This window comes from Sciurus vulgaris (genome assembly GCF_902686455.1).
Source record: "Sciurus vulgaris genome assembly, chromosome: 5".
In the NCBI taxonomy this organism is placed as follows: Eukaryota; Metazoa; Chordata; class Mammalia; order Rodentia; family Sciuridae; genus Sciurus; species Sciurus vulgaris.
In genome coordinates, this window is record NC_136465.1 from 975,342 (window position 1) to 990,446 (window position 15,105).

A 15,105-nucleotide genomic window follows, 5' to 3' on the forward strand; every position below is an offset into this window, starting at 1 on the left:
GGAGAGGCCAGGCGGGAAGGGTGCAGGAGCTCCCGGGAGCCTGGGGCTCTGCAGCTTCAAGTCTGGGCCGCGCAGTTGGAGGGCACCAGAGGGCTTGAGGCAGAAGAGGGCACCAGGTCTGTGTCGTGTCCTGCTGTGGGAAGCCCTGACCTCCAGCCCCTGAGAACAGGACTGCCCCTGGGGATAGGACTCCAGAGGGAGCTAAAATGAGGTCGCTAGGTCGCTAGGGATCCCGATCCAATAGGACCGGTGGCCTCACAGGAAGAGGCGATCAGGACACAGACACAGAGGGACGCCCATGTGAGGACACAGGGGGAGGACTGAGCCGGGGAGAGGCCTCAGCCGGGGAGGAGCCAGCCTGTGATGCTGCCCTCTGGGACTTCATCCCCCAGAGCCTTGGAAGCTGTGGTCCCCTCTGGGGCAAGACGAGCAGCGCAGGGATCTGAGTCATACCTCGGTGGCTGAGGACCCCCCACCAGACTGCACAGATGAGTGGCCGAGGGCAGGACCGGGCCAGTGGTGCTGGGGCCGGAGTCAGAAGGGCACTCAGAGGAGGCTCCCGGTGTCTGGCAGAGTGCAGAGCAGCCTGAGGAAGTCTGGGCCTCGAGGTGGGACTGCAGGCAGGGGGTGACCCTACAGGAAGCCAGTGCACCTGCCGAGGGTGCCCTACTGGAGTCTGGGGGGACAGCCACAGAGGACACCAATGGGGGAGGGAAGCCTGCCTCGGGGTAGCCTCGGGGTGCCACCCTCCTGGGCCCGAGGTGGGGGTGATGCCCTGAGGCCAGCGGGGAGAGGCACCTCCCAGCATGAGATCCATGCCAGGCGTGTGAACAGGAGCAGAGGGAGGGAGCCAGACACCTGGTGCTGGCTTCAGCCAGCACCTCTCGACGCCAGCCAAGCCAGCCCCAGTCGGGGTAGTGTGGACCTGCGGGGCCCAAGGCGTCCCTGGTGGCAAGGAGCTGATGCTCAGGGGTGAATCTGGAGTCTAGGCCAAGGTACCCACAGAGGAGTCTGAGAACAAGAAGAGGACTGAGCCTCTGGAGGGAGCAGCCAGAGCAAGTTCTGACCAGGAGAGGGCAACCGCCCGGGAGAGGGCAGGGCTGCAGCACGGAGCCTATACACGGCCCCGCTCTGCCACTGCAGGGACCCAGCCCCTGTGCAGCTGGACAAGGCCCAGGTGACCTCTGGGACAGCTTCGGAACACTGAGCGCCTTCACGATCCAACTGAGGCAGCAGGGTTGACGCAGCCCACAACAGCAAGTGTGTTAGCTTGTGTGGTGGCCATAGCGCCTGCCCCAGCGGTGGCGTCCAGCAGCACACTGACCAAGCTGCAGGGGAGAGGTCCAGAGTCGGATGTGGGTCTCCAGTGCTGTGGACAGACACCCCTTCCTGCGGTCATGGGCAGGAATCCTACCTCTCACCTCCTGCAGACGGCCTGATTCCACAGTGCGGGCCACATTCCTCCAGCCTCGACGTTCCGTGTCTCCATCCTTCTCTGACCCTGCTCTCCTGCACCCCTCAAACAAGGACCCTGGTGACATCACGGGGACCACCCAGTGACCCAGCACAATCTTCCATCTAAAGATCCTGGTGGCAGTCATGTAGACAATGTCCCTAGGCATGTGGAGTGGCTCAGTCCCAGGTGGAGTGGCTCAGTCCCAGGTGGAGTGGCTCAGTCCCAGGTGGAGGTGCTCAGTCCCAGGTGGAGTGGCTCAGTCCCAGGTGGAGTGGCTCATTTCCAGGTGGAGTGGCTCAGTCCCAGGTGGAGTGGCTCAGTCCCAGGTGGAGTGGTTCAGTCCCAGGTGGAGTGGCTCAGTCCCAGGTGGAGTGGCTCAGTCCAGGTGGAGTGGCTCAGTCCCAGGTGGAGTGGCTCAGTCCAGGTGGAGTGGCTCAGTCCCAGGTGGAGTGGCTCAGTCCCAGGTGGAGTGGCTCAGTCCCAGGTGGAGTGGTTCAGTCTCAGGTGGAGTGGCTCAGTCCCAGGTGGAGTGGCTCTGTCCCAGGTGGAGGTGCTCAGTCCAGGTGGAGTGGTTCAGTCCCAGGTGGAGTGGTTCAGTCCCAGGTGGAGGTGCTCAGTCCAGGTGGAGTGGTTCAGTCCCAGGTGGAGTGGTTCAGTCCCAGGGAAGGGGCTCAGTCCCAGGTGGAGTGGCTCAGTACCCCATGGAGTGGCTCAGTCGCAGGTGGAGTGGCTCAGTCCCAGGGAAGGGGCTCAGTCCCAGGTGGAGTGGCTCAGTCCCTATTAATTGGCTCAGTGCCAGGGAAGGTGCTCAGTCCCACATGCAGTGGCTCAGTCCCACATGGGACCATCAGAGGCTCTGGAAAGCAGGAGGTGGACGTGCAGGGTGGAGTCTTTACTTTGTCTGCACAATGTATATCTGGTGTGTATGTAGTGGGCACTTTTAAGTGCATGATGATTCCCCTCTTGGCTGGCCAAGTGTGAACATTAAGACACTGAAACGTGGGGACCCATTTTCCTCTCAGCAAAGGAAGCTGACTCTAGTAATTCATGTTCACTCTAATGCTGTGGCATCAGACCCAGTCACAGCTGCCAGTCACTGTGTGAGACCAGAGCCCCGCCATGAGGCCAGGGGCCTCTCTATGCCCTCCCTCCACCAGACCCTGCACCAAGCCACATCTCCTGCCAACACCATGCCAGAAACCCACACTGGGATTCAAAGAAACTGCTGCACTGGCTTCAGGTGGAATGACTCCAAAAGCAATCCCGTTGACACCTGGGGTCCTCAGGGGTCACCGAGGTCACTGTCAGCTTTTCTCAGAAGCCACCCATAATGGAAGTTTCCAGAAACCCCAAGGAGCCTCCAACATAACTTTGAACTGAAATGAAGATTGGCGAGGTCCGTCCCCAAGTCTCCAAGTTAGTGTCCTGGCTGCAGGGCTGCCTGTCAACCAAGGCTGTCACCAGGAAGGGATCCACGGGCTCAGGGGCCAGGGTGAGGAGCCGGGAGAGGCCTGTGCTGTGGGGGTGAGGGCGAGGCGCCAGGGACCGCGTCCCCACCTGGAGGGTGGGCTGTCAGAGTAGGGACACTCAGGGACGCTGGGCCATCCCAGTGAGATCTGAGCTCCACCTGGAGTCCACAGACCCCCAGGGAGCCCGGGAAGCGGCACTAGAGGGAGTGCAAGGGCGCCCTCTCCTGGCCGGAGCGACTCGCTTTCCACCACGCACAGCCCAGGCCACTCATGCCCCTGTCCCGGTGCTGCGGCCCTGCAGCAGGGAGACCCTGACAGTGTCCCTGCGCACCAGCCTGGGGACCGCAGCTCGCGTCCCACCAGGCCTGTCCTCCTCCCTTGGGGCTGCGGCCACAAGGTCCCGCGGGCAGGTGGCTGACGAGAGCGTTTCCCAGTCTGGGCCTGAGGTCTGGGGCCAGCAGCGGTGGATTCAGCCTCCTCAGGGCCCTGCTTTCTGTTCTCAGGCGGCGCCTTCTGACTGTTCTCACGTGGTGAACGGGCGTCAGCTCCTTGGGGCCTCTCTGTGAGTCACTAATGCCACCACGAGACTGCACCCCAAGGCCGCAGCACCCCAGAGCCCTCCCCTGGGTGAGGATTCCAACCGTTCCCTTGGGGGGACCCGGACCCCAGACCTCGCTCTCTCGCTCGTTTTCCACGTTAACATACGCGTCCATCTCACAACTGGGCTTCCAATCCTCTGAATTTCACTTTTTCCATGGAAGGTGCTGTTTTGAGGAGGACATTGCAGGCTGACCTAGAGTGCCCTGAGTCCTGCATTCTTGACCCGGGGCCCTAGGGGCCAGGACCAATCATCTGTGACTGAGGCGTGCCAGATAACACTTGCTTTTACTTCCTTTAGGTCAGTTTAACCCCAGGTCTAAGTCCTGTGCCTTCCTGCCCAGTGCACTAGGAAGTTCAGGCTCCGTCATCCGGGACGTGCCCAAGGCCATGTCAATACCAGGAGCCCCAGGAAGCTCCTGGCCATAGTGCTGTCCGACCGGCTGCCCTCGGATCTCTATGTCCCTGTGTGGGGCCCTTACAGGTGCTGGATCTGCAGAGGGGCAGGTGCTCCCGGCCCCCCCACAGCCCCGACCTGCTGGGCTGCCCCCAGGAGCTCCCTCCCTCTCTCGCCACCCAGCACCAGCTCTCTCCCTGCCGAGTTTAGCTCTCACCAAAGTCCAGGTGACCTCTGTGAAGATGGACCCCTGAGCCCACGTGAAGAGGGAGGTTTGGGGGAAAATACAGGTAACACTCAGAGAACTAACAGGCTACAAGGTCAAGGCAGGGTCCCCCAGAATGGCAGTGACCGTCCGGCTGTCACTACTCAGACGGCAGCAGCTGACACTCACTCCATGGAAGCCACTAGTTGAAAATCACAGTCTACGTGACCCTTCAAGGACTCACTTTAATTCTCTGGAAAGGTACAAATTACTTAGGAAGATAAAGTGAATTTGAGCACACTGTCTTTCTCTAATCCTCAAATGTCGGAAAGCTAAACATACGTCTTAAAAATATTTTTTTAAGTGAGGAAAATTCCATTGCTAATTTCCTTTGCCCCTCAGAGCCCCAGAGCTGCTCAGACCCAGTGCTGAGTGAGCGCAAGCTATTTATAATTGATTTTCAGTAGGGGTACTGGGCCAAGACAGAGTCTGTGGAGCCAATTTAATGTTCCCAAGATTGACACCAGAGATTGAATGGGACTGATTGCTCTGAAATTAGTCTTTCAACCCCTTTCAAACACCAGAAGTGCAGGATGCTGAACACGTACATAGTGAACGTGGCTTATGGCTTTAGGGACTTGGTTGTGAATTCACATCATTGTTGGTCTTTTTGTATGATGCAGGTTGTGTAAGACATGGCAAGAAAATAGTTACCCAGAAAAGAAACAAGCCTGTGTGTTAAGCCTTCCTACTTAAACTGTTTAATCACATTGGATTTATTTCATTAAGCCATTAAGGTGTGGGACCACGCTGTGTGATTGAGACCAGTATGGGAGAGCTTTGGAAATCTGAATGGATCCATCCTGGGAAGTCTATATACCTATTTATCTATGTATTTATTTTGGAGATCTAGGAGGAATAAAATGCTTGATCATATCAAATGTTACCATGAGTCTAGTTAAGACAGAGGAAGCAAAGTTCCCCCAGGCAAGGCCACCACACCATCACCTGCAGATCCCTGGATCCCTGGGGACAGTCACACGTTGTGAATTGGGGCCCTGTATTTTCCCAGTTCTTCAAATTGTGAATATGTGCCTAAGGAAAACTGACATTTTCTTCTTCAGTCTATTGATTGGTGGCAGATCATTACTTCTCTACCATTTTGATCAAGCACATAGTCAATGGAATCAAATTCACAAACATTGGGCTGGGGATATAGCTCAGTTGGTGGAGTGCTTGTTTTGCAAGCACAAGGCCCTAGGTTCAATCCCTAGTACCACAAAAAAAAAAAAAAAAAATTCACAAACATTACCTAGTGCCTAACGTCTGCGAGATACTAAAGCAATGCTTTATAAAACAAAAGGAAGCAGAATTTGCTAGTTGATATTTAATTCTTGCTTCTAATTTCTTGGATTGTTACAAAGTATCCTATGATTCATAAAATAGTCACACTGCCTTTCTCCTCTTCCATTTATGGTAAGATTCCTGCCTGCTTGGAGTCCCGGGCCCTTTTGAGCCCCGTGCTCCTGCTCAGCACTTGATGAGGATTTTGCAGCTCCCTTGTCAGACAGGCCTGGGTCCATCTTGAGGGACTGACGTGCCCAGTACCCAGCACACCCAGGAGGTGCCAGCCAAGCTGCTTCCCATGGCAGAGGCAGCAGCCACAGCTCCCCACGGCTGAGACTGGCACTTCTCTGGAACGTGGCCTGCCAGGGCAGTGCCCACTCTGCCTGGGCTGCTGTCCAGTCCCAGCAGTGTGAACACCTCACTCTGTCCTCTTCACAACATCATGGAACCAGCCACGGGAAATTAGCCACCAACACGTTAAACGAGGTGGAAGAGGTCTGGTTTGCAAGGCATCCCCGTCCACAGTGGCGCTCATCAGAAGTAAACTGCTAAGACAGAAAAGAGAGAAATCTGGGTGACGGAGACTGTCTCCTGCGTGACCTGGCAAGGCCGGCGGACGGGCCAGACCTGGGACAGCGGGACTGTTTGACGAGCCCTGGAAGCATCCAGCGGGACCCACAGCCAGCCACTCAGTGTGACAGGCCAGGTGGCCCTGAGGCCTCTCCTGGTCACACCTCCACCTGCAGGCAGGTGGACCTCTTCTCCAGTGACGCCACGGGCTGGATGCAACTGAACGTGGAGTCAGAGCTAGAGCAGCCGTAGACCAGGTCCACACTCCGTGTGCCCCGGGCTTCCGCAGGCTGGCTTGACTCTGAGTCCCACGGATCCCTGGTCTGCGGATGGGCAGGTACGCACCTGAGGCCGTGGGCCATCACCCCACGGGAACCTACGCGCAGGGAGCAGGATCCCTCTCGCTGCCGCGGCCGCGGTGTCTGGGATCGTGTTGCAGAGAAGATGGTCCAGAAGCTCTGGCAGGCCTCCAGAGAGCCATGTGCAGAGCAGGCGTGGAGAAGGGCCGTCCGGGCCACCCGCCTCTCTGGACTCCCACGCTGGGCACTGTCACCAGCTGGCCTCGTGGGTGATTCCTGAGTGTGGAGGCCAGGTGAAGAGTCAGGGAAGAGCTGCCCCTGTGTCAGTGACGCCAGTCTGGAGCAAGCTTCGTGCCCACGGGGACTTGCAAGCCAGTGGTCCCCTCCTTGGGAGACTTAGGTGGGACCTCGCTGCAGATCATCACAGGATGCACCACTCAACTCTGGCTCCCAAGGTGGGGACAGATTCTTCATGTGAGAAGGACGTGTGGGGTGGAGAGCGTGACGGGAGCCAGCTGGCCAGCGGCTCGCTGGATGCTTCTAGGCAGCACCGCAGATCACTGCTTTGGTCCATCATGCTCTGCCCCGCATCCTGGTCCCCAGGCTGCCAGATGAGCCACTGTGATTTCCATGCCACCCTCTTCTGTCCAGGTGCCCTTCACTGTGGCCCCATGGGACACAATTTTCTGGAGACCACAGGGCCCTGTAGTGACCCTTTTCTGCTCTGTCAGAGCGCTGTGTCCAGGTGCTGTTATAAATGGGATTTGAAACATGTCTGCTTCACTTACTGGGGCACAGCAGGGGCAACAGAAAACACCAGTCATGTGGCTACCTCAGGCTGGCACCTTATTTGTGGTTGGCACTGGACAGGAGGTGGGGTGTGGGAGCTGCTGCCCGCTCCCCTTCACACAGGGCTGGGCCCTGAGGTTGGAGTAGAGCCCCCTCTGCCACCCACACGACCCTTCCTCCAGGGGCTGCAGGCTCCTGGCTGAGGGATGGCCTGTGCCTGGCCAGCTCACGTGGACGGTGTTTGCTTCCTCCCACAGGCTCTGGAAGCCGGCAGAGAGGACCTGCTCCAGGGCCCTGCATGTTGACAAGGCCGCCATCGGCCGTCTGCCTGGCCAGCTCACCCAGGCAAGGGCAGAAGGCAGTCCCACATGCTCGGCCTGCGATGCAGGGGCGACGGCTGGGCTCTCTCTCCATCCTGGTGCCCTCGAGGTCATGGCTGGGCGTGCAACCCACACTGTGGGCCTGGCCCTTCCATCTGACTGCCTAACCCCATGGGGAAAATGGCCAGCACTCAGCATGAGTCACCTGAACTCTGAAGCCTCGGTGGGTGGGAAGTCCCCGCCGCTTTCACCCTTGCAAGAACCATCACTCTATTGTCTTGTGAATTCCTACTGATGGCGTTTTCTTTTCCTTAAATGAAGAGACATTGGTGGCTCTAGAGATCTTAGCCTGGTTTGCCAAATGCTCCTGTGAAGTCAGCCCCTGTCCTCAAGCAAAGGACCTGTGAAGCCACTCCTTCAGGGCACAGAGGGGAAAAACTGCAGCTCAACTTTAGGGCAGAGGTCACTCACAGCTGCTGTCCCAAGCAAACCTGAGCATGCACGCACACACACACACACACACACACACACACACGCACACGCACATGTGCGCACGTACACACAAACAGGTGCCCGGAGATGGGCAGCTGCCTCCACCGTGCAATGCACTGTCCCTCTCAGGTCAGGAGAGCCTATGCCGCCCATCAACACCTGGGTGTCACAGCTACTGACCCCTCAATTCCCATGGAGATCATTCTCTTCAAAGTGTCCTCATCCAAGCGTGCAGCTCCGCATTCTCCAGGACTAGGACGTGGCATGCAGCGTGTCCCCAGAAGGAGCCCAGAGGCTGGTTCATTCCCAGTTTTTCTTCAGAAATACAAGTCCTTACTATGTTATGTGATTTTTAATATCTGAAGTGAAAACAGGAGTGTCTCAAAAGATTCGACGTTGTCATCGCTGTTTCACATCTGGAGATGCTCAGTGCCGGTTAGCCCATAATTCCTTACCAATTAGCACGCGCCCACAGGTACAGTGGCGCAGGCCCCTCGTGTGGCCACGTCATTGTTTGTGACTTTAGGGACGGTGTGTCTATGCAGTATGTCCTGTTTGATTCACACTTACATTTTGCGACTAACATTAATTAACGTGTCAAAGCATCTTTAATCTCTTTCATTGAGTCTTTTGCCTTCAAAGTTCAGTTTCTCCAGACTCATTCTCTCATTAGACATTCACTACTTGATTACTGTGGTTCCTTTCATGCTACCTCCTTGAAGTTCACATCAAGAGGGTGCAATGAACCCAAGTGTGTCTCACACTCAGAACAGCGATGCCTGCCACTCTGAGTGCATTCTGTCTTGATCATGTATTTGTGTTTTAAACCACAGAATGCTAATTTTTAAATCTCCTTGTTGCTTGCAAATGGCTTTCAAGGCTAGGATACAGAAACAGTGTTCAGGTCAGTCTCCAGGTGCAGACTGACCAGCGCACACCAGGAGCCATGGCGCTCCACACTTGAGCTCGCTCAAGGTCATGTGAAAGCCTGCATTGAGGAGCCATTTGTTATGTTCTGTTCCAGTGAGCTCCTTTCCATACCAGGCTTTGCTTCCCAGTCTCTCTCGATGCATTTGCTAACCCGACCCTCAGAAGACCCTACCGTCACTTCTGCTGGCCTTGCGTCATGCCGAAAGCAAGCAGGTGGATCTGAGTGGGTGTTGCCTTTTCACAGCTAAAAATGCTGTCAATCAGGACTGTCCCACATAACCCTGCCAAGCAGGAACCACCTGGGCAGCAAAATGCAACTGGCTTGGCAGAGGAACTCAGCGTCCGTTGTATCATAGAAGTTCAGCTACTTTAGACAGTTGGCTCGTTCGGATGCTGTAGGACAGAGCCATCTAGAACGTAGCTTTCTGGAGGCAAATGTGCACCTCCAGGTGTCTCCCACTTCTCCCTCTCCTCTGCAGACCCTGCTGGCTGCTACAGCTCCTCCTCATATCCAGGGGCTCCGGGGCTCGGAGCAGGTTATTCAGAAAGTTCCCAAACTGTGACTCAAGCTGGACAGTCCTGGAGCATCCCCACGGGCTTTCCCACTCCTCTTCCTGCCTCACCTGCTCAGCTGCAGACAGAGGCTTATCCACCTGCATAGCTTCCTTTCAGTGTTGATGCCCCTATTCTCATGAAACTTTGCAGGAAGCTTTCTAGCTGCATCTCGTGCAGGGCTGCTTCCATCTTCAGCACGTAATCACCCTCTCCTGGATGGCACAAAGCTACCGCGCTGACCTCGAGGTGCCCAAGAGGAAAGGACCTTCCCTGCCCCAACTCACCTGGCCTGTGGTGTTCTCAGCAGGACAAGCACCCACGGAGGGAAACGCCTCCGTCCTGGCATTTGTCAGTCACTCTGAGCTCACGCTGAGCCACCTGGGACGGGCTGACTCCTCAACCTGTGCTTGGTCTCTGTGACTTCCTGTTGCCACCACAGCTGCTGCTGCAATGTGGGACTTCTTCCAAATCACGTTTCCTGCTTGAGAGCAGGACGGGCTGTGGGATCTGAGTATAGCCGAGAGCACTGTCCAGTCCTGCACACTCTGCTGGGGCAGTGCAACCAGACGTGTGGAGAGAGGTGCAGAGTCCCCTCCCGTTCGGGAGCCAGGAGAGGGCCCCGGCTCCCAGGGCTGGCACAGGAGGCCCTGCCCGTCGGCTCCCACACTCGCCCTCGTTCATCTCTCCTGTGCAGGCGTCCTCGCACCTCTCACGTCCCTGGTGGATCCATACTCCAGAACTCTTAAGAAAATTGTAGGCTTGGTGTATCGACACACGACTCTAATCCCAGCAATGCAGGAGGCTGAGGCAGGAGGATCACAAGTTCAAGGCTGGCTTCAGCAACCTAGCAAGACCCTCAGCAACTTAGCAAGACCTAGTCTCAAAATTAAAAATAGAAAGGCCGGGGATGAGGCTCAGGGGTATGGCACCCTGGGTTAAATCCCAAGTACTGCAAGGCAAACAAACAAACTTAGTAAAAGGCAGGTTCAAATGGCCCATCCTGTGGAGGAGAGATGATTACTCTCACCAAGTGAATGGCATTCCTGATTAGGAGGAGGGAGTCCCCAGACGGACAGCCGAGATCCACCGGGCAGCGTGCTCCCTCCCCCACCCTGAGTGACAGCCGTCTACCGCGTGGGCTCACAGCCTCAGCACTGAGGAGGACTAGGGCAGCGAGAGCCTTGTCATGGGGGCCAGCCCATGACTGCAGCAGCCCTGGCCTCCACCCCAGACTTCACCAAGAGTCCCGGGGAGCGGACAAGGCCCCACCGAGCAGCTCTGGTCCTCATGGCAAAAGTGTCCAACCAGAGAGCCCAGCACTCACCTGTGGGGCAGCCCGAGTGCCATGGAGGTGTGGCTCGTGCATCAGAGCTAGACGCAGGGCTGCAGCCCAGTGTCCTGTGCCTGTCCGCTGTGCCTGAACCCTCTCGGGTTCACAGGAGAGAAGCATCAGAGCCGGAGAAACCACGGGGGTCAACACGCGGGCTGAGAGCACTTACGTGTGCCTCTAGCCCTGGGGCAAGGTCAGCTGACCTCGTCTCTGGCCTGGCCTTCTAGTCAGCTCACGGACACCCTGTGAGCCCACGTGGGCCGCAGCACAGGCCACAGGGGGAACACTGCCACCCTCCCTTGGCACCAGTTTGGTCCAGTCAGGACCCAGACAGTCACCAGTGTTCAGGCCGCAGGGCTCCCAGGGGCCTCTTCCCAGGAGCCCTGGCCCTCAGGAGCCAGCCCTGTGGCTCCCTCAACACTTCCTTCTCTGCAGAACCCACGCCCCTCCCAGCCCCAGCACCCGGGCTGTGCATGCCTTCCGCCCACAGGTTTCTGGGGGCCGGACGCCTGCCCCAAAGACAGTCTGGAGTTGTTTCCAGAGCCTCCGGTGGCCCAGCTTGAGGGCACAGAGGATTCTTGGAGCCCACCTCTGGGAGCCCACCCCACAACCCCTTGGGCTACCTCACTGTCCAGTCCCCCTCGTGGTTTAGCCACATCAGAAGATTCCAGGGCTGCTTCCTCATGGCCTCGACGTTGTCAACCCAAGAGCATCCTTAAAGAGTGATTCGCATTAGGAAAAAGTCTTTCTGGTGTGGGGAGCCTTTGACAGTCCCCAGTGTAGATGAGGCGCAGACGCTGACCTGTGGACAGCCTCAGCCCTCTGCAACTGTTCCTCTCCCAATGCATTCTTTTAAAAATGTCCACTTCACAAATTAAGTTGCACTTAATATGCAACTTTCATGCCTTCGAGTGCAAGTCCTGCTGCTACGATAGACTCATCTTGTTGGGCTGTCAGTGTGGGTCGGGAAACATTTGAAATTCTCCTCCTTAGGCCAGCCCTCACACACACATCAGAGTCCCTGGAGACCCGAGAGGAGAGGAAGGTGAGTTGGATCCTCCAGTGCCCGTGGCCCATGCATGGCCACGTGCTTCCCAGGCTCCTTCTCAAAGTTCTTGAAGAAGCTTGTTGCTCATTCTGATCTCTGAGAGGTGCAGAAGAATGTTCTAGAAGGTGCCCACATGCATGTCCTGCCACTGGACCCGGCAGCAGCCCTCGCCTGGCACTGTGCCTGGTGGAGGAGAAGCACTTCAGCAGTTCTTCCTTTACAGATACAGAAAACTGACGAAGCAGCAGACACTGAAGGGCATCAGGGCCAGCCTCAGTGACCCTGGGCAGCACTGGCCCTAGAGAGCAGGTTGCGGAGCTGAGGTCTGATGCAGTTTCCAGCTTCAAAAGCGGTCATGACGTCTCAGCTGGCAGGCTGTGCAGTCTGTGCCTGTGGCATGTGAGGCCGTCAGGAGGAGAGGAGGCCGGGAAGCTGGCCTCCACCCAGGGTAGATGTAGCTGCCCTGCCCCTGCCTCTCAGTGGCTCTTGCGGTTCGTGCCCACAGACGCCCGTCATCTGCTGAGGCTGAATGCTTTCTGTTACACAAACAGCAGCTGTTCACTCAGAGGTTCTTAGGAAAGACAAGTGAGAGACAGGACAGTACAAGGACCTTGCTGGACAATGGCCACGACTAACATCTGTACTGACCTTCCCTCATGCACAGCTCTCTTTACCTGTGTGGTCCACCTGTGCCTGCCCGTGGCCCAGGGTCCCACCAGCTTCTCTGACTCAGCTCTGGCTCCGTGGAGCTGATGGGTGCCCTCTGACCTGCAGGTGCACAGGCTTGGTCTTGTCTCTGTTGCTAGTCTTGAGAAGTTTTGCAGTCTTTCTCTTTACAAATCCACTGTGCAGACCATACGCAGCATGGAGTGCTGTGCCCATATTTGGCATTGCTCCCTTAGGCCGGGGTCCGGAAACAGGCAGGCTGGGGTTCGCGGGCTGAGCGTGCTGAAGCTGCAGAGCAGCCGCCGAGGGCGTGTGCCACTGACCCGGGCTTCTTTCTCCCACAGCTGTCTCCTACACAAATTACAAGAAGACGCCCCCTCCGGTGCCTCCGCGGACCACCTCCAAGCCTCTGATCTCGGTGACAGCCCAGAGCAGCACCGAGTCCACCCAGGACGCCTACCAGGACAGCCGCGCCCAGCGGATGTCCCCATGGCCCCAGGACGGCCCCAGCCTCTACAACTCCACGGACAGTTTGGACAGCAACAAGGCCATGAGCCTCGCCCTGGAAGCAGCCGCAGCCCAGCGCCACGCCGACGGCCAGGGCAGTTCGGTGCGGACGAGCGACAAGGCCATCCTGGTGTCTAAGGCCGAGGAGCTGCTCAAGAGCCGCTGCTCCTCCATCGGGGTCCAGGTAGCCCCCCGCCCAGCCTACGCCATGCCCAGAATAGGTGAAGCACTGATCCACGCCTGGTCCTGGCACTCACGCGACCCGCTGCCAGCCTTCGGGTAGAGCGACCGGGCGGGCAGCAGCAGAGCCGGGCCCCAGGGCAGACCCAGAGAGCCTGCTCACACTGCCCGCCAGCCAGGGCCCCGGGATGCGATTCTGGGGTCAGTGAATGGTGGACAGTGCCAAGAGGAGGGCATTCTGATGTGTGAGCAGGGCGGTTTCCTGCTGAAGTCCAGTCTTTCCAAAGCTGTTCAGTTCCCGAGGGGCACTGGGAGCCCTCTGGGCGCAGCTCTGGGGCCACAGCAGGGCAGGTGTGACCTGGTGCTCCCAGGGGCAGCACCTCAGGGCCGTGGTCACAGAGCTGCACCCGTGGCACCTCGCAGGGCCACCCACCGTGCTCTGTGACCCAGGCTCCTGCCCAAGATGCAGATCCCAACCCACAGTGTGTCCCCGCTGAGTCAAGGGTGGGCTGGCGCTGCTGGCCTTGCCTGGTCCAGCCTGTGGCAGGGCAGTGCTGGGCGCTTGGTCCCAGGGTCAGGGACATGGATTCCTCACTGTCCTGCTGATATCCCTCAGGGCCCCGTGGACATGGTCAAGCAGGACTGCTGGCCACGTCCTGCTCCCTTCTGCTCCTCTGTTCAGCTTGTGTTCTGTGGGTTGTGAGAACCAGGAGCTGATGGCCCTGCACCCTGTCCTGGGGAGGAGGTGTGCAGAGCCGGGAGCGAGGGCCTGCCGTGCACTGTGCCGGCGTGCCAGGCTTGGTGGGGACAGGCAGAGCGCAGGGGGCACTGGCCCACCGGCCTCGTCCTGAGCCAGGTCTCCACACTGTGGCTTCGTTGTTTTGTTTAGGATTCTGAATTCCCAGAACATCAGCCATACCCAAGGTCAGATGTAAGTACCAAGCACCTCCGACGCCCAGCACGCATGACTGTTCTCACCTTCTTCTCTGGGTCTCCATTCGACTGCTCTTGTCCCTCTGTCCTGGCCCTATGTGCTAGGCCCCATGCTGGGTGCTCCACCTGTCCGTGTCCTCAGAGACGTGAGCCGGCCCGTGGGAGAGGAGGCACGGGCCCCAGCCCAGCGGTGGGGCCTGGCACCTGCCCGGGAGGGTGGACAGGGTGCCATGCCACCCCTCCCATGCTGGGCTCATTCGCCACAGACACCTGAGGCTCCCAGATCAGCTGGGGGACGGCACATGGCCCCAACGTGGGCACTTTCTGGTTCTCAACCAGTGTCCTCCAGTGTGCCCACTGCCATGGCCAGGAGACAGTGTCCGCTCCTGAATGCGCAGTGTCAATAGCCCCATTGGGAAATGAGGATGTGACCTCATAGGCCCATCAAGTTAGGGGACGTGCCACCAGCCTGCCTCCCCCGGCGCAGCACTGCCGCAGGAGGCCCTGGCCCTCTGCCACATGCAGTGTCTGCCCTCCTGCTGCTTCCCCTCTGCGGCACAGTCCACGGCCCCGCCCTGCAGCCTCCCAACCAGGGTCAGCAAAGGCCGTGTCCTTGCTTCTCCTCTTGGTCCCCCCTGCACCCAGCACGGTGCCTGGCACATAGTGAGCACTCGGTGAATGCTGGACAGGTGAGTGGAGGGGCGTGTGGACGGCGAGTGGCGGACGGTGCGTGTGGGCAGCAGTGTGAGTGCAGGACAGGTTGGACGTCATGAGCTCCTAACCCGGCAACTGCAAAGGGAAGTCCCCTGGAAGGCCGAAGGAAAGTGTGGCCAAAGACACAGGGGCTCCGACCCAGAAGTCAGCCCAGAGTTAAAGAGCAAGGAGACCAGGAGCAGCTCAGAGCCAGTGAGGAGATGTGGAGCGCAGGGTCTGTGTAGGCAGGTTAGAGGTGGTCTGCGGAGACCGACCGGCACTAGAGGGACGAAAGACTACAGCACTGCCTGGCCATCCCCGC

The 15,105-nt window shown here is 58.2% G+C and overlaps 1 protein-coding gene across 1 annotated transcript in view; it reads left to right on the forward strand.

Moving 5' to 3' along the window:
- DLGAP2 (DLG associated protein 2) overlaps positions 1 to 15,105 on the forward strand; it is a 663,652-nt gene that overhangs the window by 629,301 nt on the left and 19,246 nt on the right. The window contains exons 11-12 of the mRNA XM_079142912.1: positions 12,815 to 13,161; positions 14,047 to 14,088. Coding sequence (XP_078999038.1) covers positions 12,815 to 13,161; positions 14,047 to 14,088 — 389 coding nt within the window. The remainder of the gene's footprint in view (positions 1 to 12,814; positions 13,162 to 14,046; positions 14,089 to 15,105) is intronic.